At 31.2% G+C, this 15,365-nt stretch overlaps 1 protein-coding gene and 1 long non-coding RNA gene across 3 annotated transcripts; one reads left to right on the top strand and one right to left on the bottom strand.

The window, feature by feature from the left end:
• Positions 1-1,285: 1,285 nt before the first annotated feature.
• LOC100790251 (uncharacterized) lies at positions 1,286-4,643 on the bottom strand. 2 transcript variants are annotated; one of them, XR_001388432.3, is made up of 6 exons: positions 4,525-4,643; positions 3,908-3,988; positions 3,759-3,819; positions 3,213-3,353; positions 2,356-2,413; positions 1,286-1,558 (listed from the first exon to the last, which is right to left on the bottom strand). It is a non-coding gene; the product is annotated as an uncharacterized lncRNA (long non-coding RNA). The 2 variants fall into 2 exon arrangements; XR_414388.4 differs by lacking the exon at positions 4,525-4,643 and having other exon boundaries at positions 3,908-4,246.
• A 6,980-nt stretch (positions 4,644-11,623) lies between these two features.
• LOC100789707 (uncharacterized) lies at positions 11,624-15,103 on the top strand. The gene is made up of 3 exons (XM_003524064.4): positions 11,624-11,851; positions 13,068-13,125; positions 14,285-15,103. Exons 1-3 carry the CDS (start codon positions 11,831-11,833, stop codon positions 14,818-14,820), a joined length of 615 nt encoding a protein of 204 aa, XP_003524112.1. The 5' UTR covers positions 11,624-11,830; the 3' UTR covers positions 14,821-15,103.
• The last annotated feature ends 262 nt before the right edge of the window (positions 15,104-15,365 follow it).

Genomic DNA, 15,365 nt, shown 5'->3' with positions numbered 1-15,365 from the left:
CATGATTAAAAAAGAGAGTAAATGTTTATATAATTTTATAAAACCTCAAGAAATGTTAATGTAATGTAATTTTTCTTTTATTGTTTTATGATAAATTTGGGAAAACTTTCTTTTGAAGCAATGTCCTTTGGTGTGCCATCAACATCGTATGATATGAAGATATGATTAGTAGATAATTATGCTTTTTAAGTATGTTATCATATGTTAATCTCAAGCCTTATATGTATAGAAAAATATATGTTAAGTGATATTAATTTCTCAAATGAGTCTATGTATTTTGAGGAATTATTCTCAAGAGTATGACCCATCTTCATTTGCTCTTGAAGAACCTCAATGCTTCTTCTTCCTAGGCAGTAGACTACCCACCAGTAGGAGAAATTTAAAAAATAAAGACGTATACTTTGTTGTTTGATCCTCCCATTTTATCATTTTTCCTTTGCGTTTCCTCATTGGCTAACTTGGGGAATTTCATTTTCTGGGTGTTTGTGAGGTTGTGTGATGGTGTCCGTACTTTTTTCCCCTTCTCTCTTGTAATATTACCAAGGTACTCACAAGCTCATGCTATCACAAATGTATACCTTAAATTAATATATGGTTAAATAGTTTAATATTTCTTTTATATTTTAATGTACTTAAGTAATGATAATCTTTCTCTTTCAAAAAAAAAAGTAATGCTAATTTTTATTCTTATATTTGTTTATGCATATTAATGAATTATGAAAGTTAAAATTAAGGAGACCATTGGATTTCAATAGTTTATCCTTCGTAACTGGGGTCGCTAGGTGTGAAATTGTGAATAGTATGGGCCTAATGAAAGTAGCCGTGTTGACAAAAATATTTTTAAACAAATAAATATCAATAATAAAACTTATTATTATTGAATAATGCTTTGCATAATATGATTTATATTTATATTTTATTTTAAAATACATATTATAAAATTATTTTAATTATAGTTATATACTTCTTTAATTCTATAATTTAACATTATAATTTTAATTATATATAGTATTAAGATTGATATTTTTTTAAGTCAACAAATTCAATACAGCTCTGAAGCACTCGACTCCAAATTCTATTAATTGTATAATATTTTGGAGGTATCTCAAATAAGTACTAGGTTGACACAAGGAAATATATTGTTACATATAAATAAATTAATGAAGTGCACGAGTTATGTATTCTTTCTAGTTTCTACTAAGCGTTTTACTCAGAGCATTCAACATCTAAACATATACGCCCAAATTGCCATCTTAAATATCTAAATAGCATACTTTACGAATGACACACAGAAAGGATAACTGTCAACAAGGACAGACAAGAACTGAAAGTAAAACTGTTGGTCCAAGTAGTTTCAATTAATACAGATCCAACCTAATAAGAAAAAATAGTGTCTTTACTCATCAAACTCAGATTCCTCATCAGTTTCATCAACAAGAGTCAGCTCACTAGCCAGCAAAAATGATAGATTGCTTATCATTTTCTTGTTAAATTCAGCCATTGCACTATCAAATTCATCATGTTTTTTTGTTGCTATATCAAAGTATTGAGCCTTCTCCTGTCAGATACAAGTGGTGTTAATATAGAACTCAGCCAAAATGATTTTGTTTTTGCTCAGACCTAAACGAATAAACTATATGCAAACTTGATGCTTCATTTTGCCAAGTAATCAAACAAGAAACAAACTTCAAAGATTAGTTCTATATTGATTTTGAATGAAGATCAGCAAATGAGCATGGGCACTAATAAAAACTTTAGGAGAAACAGACCACAAAAGGTAGTTGTTGTAGTCTCTGTTTTTATCAGTAAGTATTTCAGTTCCTATTATTAGCATATCAGCTTAGAAATGCAGTAGTACTGTAGTAGTTACAATTAATTCCAACTGCTTCAAATATTACAAAAATGTTCTTCATCCTCACATGCTTAATTTACTCCATTTTCAGCCATCAAACGTCACAATCATAATAAGTTAATAACGCAATTCAAGTCCATAAAAAAAGGAGAGGCTACAAAAGAAAACTAATCTCATAAGTCATTGTTTTCCACTTTTTTGCAGATGCCTTGCCAATCTGAATGAACAAAGGGCGGAATAACACAAAAAAGAATTATATTACTTTGTAAATGATAATAATAGAGCTGCTAGTTTCACAAAAAAAGAGAAGTATAAAAACTTCTCACTAAATCTTAAAACAACATGCAAATTTTTAACATTGATGCTTAACTTTTATGTTGTATTGGCTTTTAAGAAATTTAGAATTTGTAAATGATCAATTGTGCAACAATCTAACAATCTTGCTTCTTGAGCAATTGTAAATATAATACAAGAATTACTAATAGAATGGATTCTACACATACATCACGCTTTGACTTTACATCTGGATTCCGCACTTGAAATTCTTTACGAAAATCCTCCCTTAAGAATGAAAAAGAACTTCAAGTAAACATAATGAATTTGAAGACAAGACTTTCCATATAAGAAAGAAGCAGTTGGTTGTTAAATATAGTCACGATGCAAGGTTCAGTGGCAGTGCTACACATAAAGTAAATAGCAGTATATTAAAGTTGAACATAGAACAATAAAACAAGCTCTAAGCAAGGAAAGGAAACTATCACAAGAAAATCATGTTTAAAAATGAATGGTCTTTTTTACTCTTGAACATGACGCGGTGATGCATTCAAAATTGACTTGTATATATGCTAACATCAAATAATGACCTCCTCAACATTATTGCTCTAAAGCTAAAAATATTCTACTATCGAATCCTGCATACATTGAAAAGCATAAAAATGTATGAAATAGAATGAATCTCATCTACTTTAGAGATGACATTACTTACAAAGGTAAATTATTACAAGGATCAGCCAGATGACAAAAGAAAGTAAGCATATAACATCAGTCAAGTTTGTTCATTCTAATAATGAATCCCATCTACTTTAGAGATGACATTACAGGGTAACTTTTACAAAAAATCATGTATGGTGTTTTGCTACCTTTCAAGTGAGCTTAATATTTCAGAAACTCAAAATATACCAAGCTAGCTATGGATATGGTAGATATCTATAAAACATACAGGAAACTAGCTAAATTCTGATAAAATTAACATTTTCCACAAACAATTCTACACATGAGAAACACAAAATAGCTAACACCTCATAAAAGATCACATGTAATCAGAATAAATAAAGAAAAGGGGGACCAAAAGTAGCTGTACAAGAAGTAGAAGAAACCCGAAAGAGGTTTCTTTTGTTTCATAGCATCAAACTTTTGCTTTGCTTTGAGTTTCTTTCTTGAATTAGTCTGCTGCACTGATCTCTTGATTCCATCGTTTGATTTAAGTCTCAGCACTAGTTTGCTGCAAAATCCATTGTAACATAGCAATTAGTTGTGTAAACTATTTCAGAACAACATATTTATCTGTAACAGTCGATCAGACACCCCCTCCTTCCCAAAAAAAACAACACCTGAAGCCCGAGGAGTAAACCTATAGACCCATTAAAACTTCAAAATGTCATCATTGTATTTAGTTTCTGGTCTAAAGTCAGAAGCCATCACATAAATATCAAAAACAGAATTCCACCCAACTTTTATCATCTATTTACCCTTTTCTCCTCCACTTTTGAACAATTAAATGTTAAATTCCAATCTCTAAATGGATGCAAAACTCCATCAAAAGAAATAAAGAGTATTCTCAAACAATGCAAACACTTGCAACATGCAACCTAGAAAAAATGAAGGCAGAAAAGTAAGGTGGCTTTACTCATCAAACTCTGCCGTTACTCTAGCTATTCCTCATCAATTTCGTCAAACTTCCCACTTTCCTGCCAAGCAGCAGAAAATAAATTTTATATTCCATAACTGGGCAAATAAGAGTCAACTCATTAGCAAGGAAAATGAGTGATTTCTTACCATTTTCTTGTTAAATTCTGCCATTGCTCTATCAAATTCTATACGTTTTTCTGATGCAATATCATAGCATTTAACCTTCTCCTGTCAAATACAAGTGCTGTTAACATAGACCTTGGCTGAAATGATTTATTCTATTTGCTAAGAGGAGCATAGACTAGGAGATATTCATGTTGTCAAGCCTACTGCATAACTGGCAAGGAATACTGGGAGGGAATTCAACTGGAAACAAATGAGATTATAAGAGGAAATATGGGTAGTGTGCATGGGGGGGCATGAATTGCGAGGAAAAGGAAATGGGTGTGGATCAGAGGTTAAATGCATCTACATACAGGATTCTAGATTTATCTTTTATTATCCACATTTTCTGTTCTTTGGAAGGAGCTAGTCTCTATTATTATCAGTAAATATATCAGTTTCTATTATTAGTACATCAGCCTAGAAACGCAAAAGTAATTACAATTAATTCCAACTGTTTCAAATATAACAAAAATGTTCTTCATCACATGCTTAATTTACTCAGTTTTCAGCCATCAGACATCACAATCATAATAAGATAATAATGCAATTCAAATCAATGATAAAAAAGGAGAGGCGAGAGGCTACAAAAGCAAACTAACCTCATAAATTATTGGTTTCCACTTCGATGCATATGCCTTGCCAATCTGAATGAACAAAGGGCGGAATAACACAAAAAAGAATTATATTACTTTGCAAATGATAATAATAGGGCTGCTAGTTTCACAAAAAAGGAGAAGTATAAAATCTTATCACTAACTCTTTAAATAACATAAAAGTTTTAAAAATTAATGCTTAAGTTTGTATTGGCTTTTAAGAAATTTAAAATTTGTAAATGATCAATTGTGCAACAATCTTGCTTCTTGAGCAATTAAAAATATAAAATAAATTAGAAGAAATAGTAATAGAATGGATTCTACACATACATCACGCATTGACATTACATCTGGATTCTGCTCTTGAAATTCTTTACGAAAATCCTCCCTTAAGAATGAAAAAGAACTTCCAGTAAATATAATGATTTTAAAGATAAGACTTTCCATATAAGAAAGAAGTGTTGTTAAATATGGCCACCATGCAAGGTTCAGTGACAGTGCCACATATAAACTATAAAGTAAATAGCATTATATTGAAGTTGAACATAGAACAATAAAACAAGCTAGAAACAAGGAAAGGAAACTATCACAAGAAAATCATGTTTAAATTGTTGATGTATGTTGTAATTCAGTTAGTTAGTGATTCATTTTGAAGTTAGTTTCACAGTTATGAAGTGTGTTATAACTACCTGTGCAATATGTATAAAAATAATAGTGATCATCAATGAAAAGTATAAGAAGTTTTTTTTTTTAATTCTAAGTCCCTTTTATTTTCTCTCAATCAATTCCTTCATCATCTTTTCTTATTCTCTAACATAGAGTGACAATGAGTATATAGAGTGAGTGCGTGTGAGAACTTTATTGTTCCAACAAACTGGTATCAGATCTGAGGTTCAAGATCTCTCGATATCAAAATTGAGATGACTTTCCTTGAATGGAAATTTTCATAGGCAAGAACTATGATGATTGGTGTACTCAGATGAAGGTAATCTTTCGATTTCAAGATGTTACATAAGTGGTGCAAGAAGGGGTTCAAGAACCTGAAAAGAACCCAACTGATGCACAGAAGGTGGCTCGCTGTGATTTGATGAAAAGAGATACAAAGACATTGTTATTATTCATCAGTGCGTAGATGCACATAATTGCTGATACTACAAAGAAGACATGGGATACTTTAGAGAAATCCTATGCAGGGGATAACAAACTCAAGAAGGTGAAGTTGCAAACCTTGAGAAGTCAGTATGAACTTCTACAAATGAGTGATCAAGAAAGCATTAGTGAGTTCTTTTCCCGAATCTTGGTAATTACAAATCAAATGAATGCTTATGGTGACAAACAATCAAACTTGGGGATCATTGACAAGGTATTCAGAACCTTCACACCAAGATTCGATCATATAGTGGTGGCAATTAAGCAAGGCCAGGATCTTGAAGAAATGAAGATTGAAGAACTACATGGAATCATTGAAGCTCAAGAGAGGAGGCTCAATGAAAGAAACTCACAAAGATCAATTGAGCAAGCTATGCAAGCCCAAACAACTAAAGGGAACAACTATGATGGTGGCAAGAATAAAAAGGGAAAGGGAAAGTGGAAGGGGTCAGGTCAGGGCTCCAGCAGTTCTGGAAATCATAACCAAAATAAAGAAACTAACAAGAAAAGTGGAGGGAATCACAAAGTGGGCAAGAAGAAATTCAACAAGAAAGAGATTCAGTGTTATAACTATCAGAAATGGGGACATTTTGCAGATGAACGCAGAAATAAAAGGGTTCCAAAAAATGTAGATGAGGCTCAATTGGCACAAGATGAGGATTCTGACTCTGATAAAGTGTTACTAATGACAACTACAAACTCAAAAGAAGATAGTGTTAATCTGTGGTATCTTGACACATGCTATTCCAATCACATGACTGGACATAGAGAGTGGTTTGTAAACACTGATGATAAGGTGAATAGCAAGATCAAGTTTGCAGATAACAGTTCTATAATTGAAGAAGACATTGGAAAGGTGATGATTCAGAGGAAGGATGGACAACACTCATTTATCAATGATGTGCTATATGTTCCCAATACGAAGAATAATTTGCTGAGTTTGGGACAGTTGCTAGAAAAGGGCTACTCAATGCAGATAAAGGACATGCAATTGAAGATGTTTGATGGCAATAAGAGGTCGATTCTAACGGTCCTTTTGTCAAGAAACATAACATTCAAGATTGGAATTTAGATTGCAGAATTTCAATGCTTGGCTGCTTCTATTAGTGATGAAAGCTGGATGTGACATCACAAGTTTGGTCATCTAAATTTCAGGAGTTTAAGTGAATTGAAAAGTAAGAAAATGGTTCATGGTCACCCTCAAATTGAGATACCAAAACATTTGTGTGTTGAATGCTGTGTGTCAAAGCAACCAAGGAATTCTTTTAAGTCAGAAATTCCAATCAGATTCAAAAGAAAGCTTGAAGTGGTATATTCTGATGTGTGTGGTCCTTTTGAAGTGAAATCCCTAGGAGGTAACAATTACTTTGTGTCATTCATTGATGAATTTATTAGAAAAATGTGGATCTATCTCATTAAGCAGAAAAATGAAGTGTTTAACATCTTTAAGAAGTTTAAGCTGTTGAGTGAAAAGTAGAGTGATAAGGTAATCAAAGTGCTTAGAACGGATGGAGGTGGTGAGTATAACTCACATGAATTTCAAGTATTTTGTGATGAAGAGAGAATAATTCATGAAGTGACATCTGCCTATACACCTTAACATAATGGTGTTGCTAAGAGAAGAAACAGAACCATTCTGAACATGACCAGGAGCATGATGAAAGGGAAGGGAATGTCTCATTACTTATGGGGAGAGGCAACTTTTACTGTTGTGTATATTCTGAACAGATGCCCACTAAGAGATTGCAGGGATACACACCTGAAGAAGCATGGTCAGAAAAGAAGCCTAGTGTGAGTCATTTCAGAATATTTGGTTCACCGTGTTTTAAGCATGTGCCTGAGCAGATCAGAAAGAAACTTGATTGCAAGGCTGAACCAATGATACTCATTGGATATCATCTAATCGGTGCCTACAAGTTGTATGATCCTAGAATGAAGAAGGTTGTGATTAGCAGATATGTCTTGATAGATGAAATCAAGGGTTGGAATTAGGAAATAAATGCTGCTGACAATGGTGAAAGAAAGGTGATTGTGAACCTTGAAGACAAACAAAGTGAAGATGATGTACCATCAGGTGGGGAGCAACTCAGAAGGTCACAAAGAGGGAGACAAGTACCACAAACACTCAGAGAGTATGAATTGTATCCTGATACAACAATCACTGCAGAATGGGATTTTGTGCACTTTGCTCTACTTGCTGAATCAGAACCAATGAGTCAATTTAGAAGCTTTGTTTGTAGTAGTGTGATGAAGCCTCACAAAGTTCACATTGGAGAGCAGCTATGAAAGAAGAATTGAGATCAATTTAGAAGAACCAGACTTGAGAGTTAGTCCACTTACCTCAAGGAAAAGACCAATTGATGTGAAGTGGGTCTATAAGACTAAAGTAAAACCTAATGGAGATGTATCCAAGTATAAGGCAAGATTAGTAGCAAGGGGTTTCAACAGAAACATGGCTTGGACTACAATGAGGTTTTCACTCCAGTTGCAAGGCTTGAAACTGTTAGGCTCATTGTGGCAGCTGCTAGCAACAGAAACTGGTCTCTATATCAACTTGATGTGAAGTCAACATTTTTGAATAAGCCACTTGAAGAAGAAGTCTACATAAATCAACCACCTGGTTATGTAGTGGCAGGTCAAGAGGATACAGTTTACAAGTTGAATAAGGTACTATATGGCCTTAAGTAGGCTCCTAGAGCTTGGAATATGAGAATTGATAGCTTCCTAGTTCAGTAGAATTTCACCAAGTGCACTAGTGAGCATGGAGTTTATGCCAGAAACACAGATCTTGGTAAGTTTTTGATCCTACCTTGTACAAGAAAATTGTAGGCTCATTGAGGTACCTATGTAACACCAGACCTATTGTGTTGGGTTGATAAGCAGGTTTATGGAGAAATCAAAGACACCTCGCTTCTTGGCAACTAAAAGGATTTTGAGGTATGCGAAAGGAACATTGGATCTTGGCATTTTATATCCTTATAATCAGAAGAATATAGAACGAGAAGTGTTTGATTATAACGATTCAGATTGGTGTGGTGATAAGGATGATAGGAAAAACATTATTGGGTATGTTTTCAAATTTGGAACAACACCAATCTCTTGGTGCTCAAAGAAGCATAGTGTAATTGCTTTGTCAACATGTGAAGCAGAATATATTATTGTTGCTATGGCAGCTTGTCAAGCTCTATGGCTAGAAGTTTTAATGGAAGAACTGAACTTGAGAGATTGCAGTCCCCTATGAGGTTGTTGACTGATAACAAATTAACAAGTGATTTAGCCAAGCATCCTGTGGCACATGATAGGAGTAAACATATTAAAACCAAGTTTCATTTATTGCGTGATCAAGTGAGTAAATAGAAGCTTGAATTGGAGTTTTATAAGTTTGAAGATCAAGCTGCAGACATATTAACTAAGCCATTGAAGTCTATCAAGTTCAAGGAATTGAGAGACAAGTTAGGAGTGACATCCTTGAGAAATCTGAATTAAGGAGGAATGTTCATGTGTGCAGTGTGTATAAAAATAATAGCGATCATTAATGAGAAGTATGAAAGTGCAGAAATTTTTTTTTTCATAATTCAAGTCTCCTCTATTTTCTCTCAATTAATTCCTTCATTATCTTCTCTTATTCTCTAACATAGAGTAGTGCATAGAGTGAGTGTGTGTGAGAACTTTATTGTTCCAACATAAATGTCACAACAATCATGTTTAAAGATAAATGGTATTTTTTACTCTTGAACATGATGCGGTGTCACTATTATTAAATAGCGGCCATGGCAAAATGGCGTGGCAAAATTTTTGCCAACCATCACAAATTTAGTTTGCTGAAAAATCCATTATTGTAAAAGCGTTACTTCAAGGTCTAGTATGACTTATACTGTAGTTCCAGAGATAATTTTATCATATCTTATTTCCTTAATTTTCTAGAATAAAATATGATGATACATGATCAGATCATTGCGATACGTTTATGATATGATCAGAGGTCAAAGAAGCAGAGTGAGTAATTTTGCCTTTTCGCCATGTTTATTTCACCCAAATCATGTTTGTATTGGAGAATAATTTATTTATTCAAAGTGAATTTTAAAAAACTATACATAAAAATGACTTGTTTGGATATAAAATGATTTTAGTTTTATTTTTTCTGACAAATTAATTATCAATTTGATCTTTAAATTATTTTAAGTCATTCTGTTTGATTCCTATTTTTTTTAAAAATCAATTTAATTTGATTCTCAAATTATTTTAAATGATTTAATTTGATCTTTAAATTTTAAAAAATTTAAAAATTAAATTGATTCATTTTATTGAACTTTTTAAAGATTTGAAGACTAAATTAATCTATTTTTAGAACTTAAAGAATAAATGAATTATTTAAAATAATTTGGAGATCAAATTGATAATTAAATCTTGTTTAAAAATAAAACTAAAATCATTTATATCCAAACAAGTAATTTTTATGTATAGTTTTAAATTTTACTTTAAATATATAAGTTCTTCTCTCAAAATTCTTCATTCAGATACAGCATAACCTCTGAACTAAAACTTGATTGAATTTTTTTTATTGTTGATTGAATTTTTTTAGGTAAACTCAAATCTGTAAATCCTTAAATTATTTAGAAATTTTTAAATGGATTCCGATAGTTTAAAATTTTATAATTAAGTCCTTAAACTTAATATAGTTTTTAATTAGGTCTTGTCATATTTTTATTAGATTTTTTTAAAATGCCTAATTAAATATTTTTAAATTGTTTAGAAAAGTACTGAATAGTTAAACTAGTAACCTGATTTGTAAATAATTTGAAAACTTTCAACTTACTTAATTTTTTAAAAATATTTTTTAATTTTTATTGAATTGAATTGATATATGAATGTTCCTATTTTGAAATATACATTATCCTATCTCAAAAGAAAATTAAAAGATTAATTATGGACAGAAAAATGATTAAAAATACAATTTTCAGGTATTTTCAATAAATAAATATATATATATATCTTATCCTCATATAATTTCTTTTATTTTTTCTCTATCTCTTTATATTTTTTTATATCGCATTTTACATTTTTTATTTATCTCCATTTGTTTCCTCTCCATCCCAATTTATTCTAAAAAAACTAGGGAGGACGTTTAGGCTATCCGCAACAGTAGTATTGATCAGAGAAAATAAGAAATAGAATGGTGCGTGTTAAACACATGTTGTTAGTAGAATCTTGAATAGGAATCAAGTGCTTATATCATTAATAAAAAAATAAGTAAGAAAACATAACGATGTATGGTTATGGGCATACTTTGTTTAAATTTATTTGTTGATTTTTATTTTATTTTAATATAATAATTAACTTTTTATTTTTTAATGTGTTTATCTAAATTACTGTTGCTTAAATAATAGTTTTTTTTTACTTGTTTTAAGAAATAAAAAATAAATTATATCTGGTTATTAAAAACTTATTTTTTAAAAAGTGTTTATTTTAAAAAAAAATTGATTCTATTTGTAAGACTTATTTAATAAAATTTGTAGAGTTGTTAGATGGAAAAAGTAAGGATCTTATATTAAGAAAGTAGATAAAGTGATGTGTTATGTTGGCTAGTGGGATCCATTAATTAATAAAAACAATTTAAGATTTTTAAAAATATTTTATTTGTTAGTATTAATTTTTATTAATTAAGCAAACAAGATTAAGTATGTTGGCCAAAAAAGTCTAAAATCTCTGCAAAATGTTTAACAATATAACTCATTTTAAATTAAAAAAATTCTTAAAATTTGTTTTAATGTGTGTTTGGTTTCACATGTGTTTGTTTAAGATTGAAAAAGATTTTAAAATTGATGAGAATCTAAAATTGATTTTGAGTAGTTTTATGTTAGATTAAAAGAATTATATTAAATTTTACTCCTAATTTAATTTTATAATAAAAATATCTAAATATAAATTATCACTTCACAAAATCAATTTTAACAGTTTATTCAAACACATACCTAATCTCGCTTTAGTGAACTATGCTTTCAATTCTTCTTCTTCAAGGCAATAGGCTCATTCGTTGACTCAAGAGTCTGCACACCATCGAACATGCTGTGTGTGCTCAATTAATATTTGGGGATTTGGATATTCTCTTGAAGCCTTTTCTTCTTCGATCTCTTTGATCTAATTCATTGCAAGAGAGGAAAATATGAAGCAGGATTCGGTTCAGGTATATGGATTCTCAATTTTTGCATCTAAAGAATTTCCTTGTTATTTCAATAATTCTCTTTCTTTTTCATCATTCCACCTTTTATATCTGCTATATATTTGCTTCTTTTATTTTACAGTATTAGTGTGGTCTTAATTTTGCTTTAACTTGAAGGTAGGAAAGGATTATCTCTCTTTTTCAGCAGTGTTAATTGAACCCTTTTTTTTTTGTCTTGCATTCATATAATTGGTTAAAAAATCAGCAGCTGATCATGTATATAAGTTTGAGTACCACTTGTATTCCATATTAATCTATCCCTTTAGCTTACCTACAAAAATCTCTCTTTTCTCAACCTCTTTCTACCCAAAAATGGGGGTGTTCTCGAACTCCTGTGACAGCAGTGTGATTGGTAGATCCACTACCAACCCAGCCTACCAACACACGCTCAAGCTTGTTTTCACTTGTTTGGGGCCATATGTGTTCAGATCTACTTCTTCAAATTAGGGTTGAAGTTAAAGATTTGTTGAAATCAATGATTTGGTGGTAACTCATAAAGTGAACACTAATTAGAGTTGAACTTAATCATTGATTTCCCAGCTACAAGAGCTTATGAGTGGCACTAAGATTCACATATTGAAATCAATTAAGTTAGTCTAATTATTTAATTTTAAAAGCTTTACCAATTAATATTGAGTAGTTTTTCTTTCAATGATTTTCTCTCAAATCCCCTTTAATCAATATCAATCAACAGTAATAATTATTTGTATTCTTTAATTAATTAATTATTTTAAGATTTGAATTTTAATCTTAAATATAAAATAAATTATATTAAAAAAATCGTTTTATATATGCACTCACAAAGACTAATAACTATTTTTAATATATAATGAAAGGTCAGAAAAAAAATCTCCTTTTATCATGTCTCTCTTTCTATTTTCCACTCCTAGTGTTATATTTTCTTCTTTTCTTGTCACTTTTTTTTTTATCTCTTTCTTCATTACACTCACCCCTGTTAAAATAACATACAACTAATATATGTAATCCAAAAAAAAAAAAGAGTGAAATCATATGTAAAATGCGTGAGTTTTTTTTTTAATATAGATATATAGCGCACACTTATACAAATTTGTTATTTATAATATTTATGTTACATATTTTTTCTTAATATATATCCCTATACCTGTTGTTCTACTACTCAGAACTTTATTAATTGATCTTTGGAGAACAATTCTTGTAGGCACCAAATTGCGACGATTTCCGACATGTATCTTCAACCGCCAAGTTCAAACGCCAAGGTATAGATATATAATATATATTTTTCCAATATGAAATGCGATTCATTCAGATTTACAACTTGAATATTTTCACTCATCACTTTTAATAGTTTTGGTATAAGGCATTCCCCAACTTCATTCAAATTTGCATTACTAAAAGAGATGTCATTTAATGCACTTCATGACTTTGGTTAGTTTTTAAGAGATGACATTCTCTTGTAATATAGTTTTATAACATACTCTTATAGGTCACAAAGGCTATAGTGGACAAGCTTCATAAGTGACTCATATTGAACAAATTTTATTAACTGTTGGATACATCTATTTTAAAATTAGAATTTTTTAAATTAAAAAATATGATTAAAGATAAATTTAGACGTCTGAGCCCTAAAATTTGTTTAGTTACTTTCAATATATACTTTTTTATAAAAGCCTAATCCTCAAAATATTTTTTTTATAAAAAGTGTTGAAAGTAATTAAAAAGAATTAGAGTTCATCTTTAATCATATTTTTTAATTTAAAAATAATAGTCAAGGAATAATTTTAAAAAATAATTAATGAGAAGATCACATATAATTTGATTGATTAAAAATTAATAATATCAAAATCTCTACAGCTCACAAACTATGTGATTCAGCTTCTCTATTCATTGATAGTTGCATAACTCTCGTTGCTTGCACCCTATATTGCGATGTTTTAAAACCCATGTCAAGGTAGATAATACGCTTCTTTTTTTCTTTAAAATATGAATGAGACCCGTTCATATTTACAACTTGAATATATATTTTCACTCTTCACTTTTAATGGTTTTGGTAGAAGCTGTCATTCTCCTGCTTCATTCAAATTTGTCGTAGCTAGCTAGTACGAGATTTGTTGTCAACTCACTTTGGTTTTTAAGAGATTTTCCTTGATCAACTTTGTTGGAGTATAATTGAGATATCATATAATTGTGGAGAAAATATATTTAAAGATGTAAAAATTATGATTAAAATGTAAAATCAAATTTATTTATGTGATAATTCTTATATGATCCATTAATTAGTGTACATCTTTTTTGGTATTTAATACCCTCAAATTTCCCAACACCTTCAAACTCAGTAACTCACAAACATTGCGTTTCATTCATCTTCTTTATTAATTGATTGGTCTTTGCATGCTGAACGTTAACTCTCCTTGGAAGACGCACCAAATTGGAAAGCTTCCCGGCCACTCGTCAATAGCATTTCTCCTATGTCAGTGGTGCTCTTCATTATCAGAGCTCTATCATTTGTCTGTGAGGTGCTACTTTTGCTGCTTGCAGTCGCAACTCGTCTTGTCAAGATCATCGGTGTTGCTCTAACAGCTTATGGAGGATCAGGTAATAAGAAAGTCAACAGCAGCAAGCAGGGAAGAGATCATCTGAGCCATAAAGAAGGCACTACCAACATACACAACATGCACAAAGGGGATCAAAGCTTACCCAACACCTCTGCTGTTACAACCAACACTTCTGACGACCAAATTCTTCGTTCTGCTGGAACTGAAAAGCACTCTAGTAGCGTTAACAATGGTACTGAGGATGCCTTTATAAACTCAGGAGGCGGACATCAATACTTCAAGGAACTTTTAGTCCCATTGTTACCACTGCAAGGAGCGTGTCTCCCCTTGGCAACTTGCACACCAGTGTTGAACTCCGCCTCCTTGAAGTATTTAAAAACAGGATTTCGGAAAAGCTAAGTTTAACACTGGTGCTAATTACAACTAATTTATATAAGACCTTCCTCTTGGAGGGGCTGGGCTTCCAAAACATACATAATAATCATAGGTATGGGGAATAAAAAACACAAGTGCTCATTTGTGACTCATGCGTAAGATGTGTGTATGTATGTTGTTATATGCTAATAATTATATATCATACTGGAGCTAGAGCTCTGTGTACTGTAACTGTAATGGCGATGTAATCCATTTCAATTATATATGCTTTTATAATTATATGATTACTCTTGCAGTATTTTTTTTACTTTCTATTTTGCTTAAAAGGAAAGAAATACCTTACATTCCTTAATTTTCCTGCTTGGGAGGGTTATCCCATAAAATCATACCGCAAGGACAGGTTACAAACACTTGGAGGAGACTGAAAACCAAGTCACTATGTGGACAAATGGGTTGTTAGGAATTAGGAATCAAGCTCTAAATGTGCCACTCAGAACAAGCACCAACAACCCAAAAGCAAGTGCAACCCACCCAAACATTAAGTTAAAATAGGAGAAATTTTTAAAAGT

This window comes from Glycine max, chromosome 5, assembly GCF_000004515.6.
Source record: "Glycine max cultivar Williams 82 chromosome 5, Glycine_max_v4.0, whole genome shotgun sequence".
Taxonomy (NCBI): Eukaryota; Viridiplantae; Streptophyta; class Magnoliopsida; order Fabales; family Fabaceae; genus Glycine; species Glycine max.
Note: the sequence above shows the minus strand (reverse complement) of the source record. Positions and strands in the feature narration are given on the sequence as shown.

Bases quoted from the DNA above. Each gene is read 5' to 3' on its own strand.
- LOC100789707 (XM_003524064.4), top strand. From the start codon at position 11,831: ATGAAGCAGGATTCGGTTCAG. The intron at 11,852-13,067 runs GTATATGGATTC...CAATTCTTGTAG, and splicing joins TGAAGCAGGATTCGGTTCAG to GCACCAAATTGCGACGATTT. The intron at 13,126-14,284 runs GTATAGATATAT...TCTCCTTGGAAG, and splicing joins CGCCAAGTTCAAACGCCAAG to ACGCACCAAATTGGAAAGCT.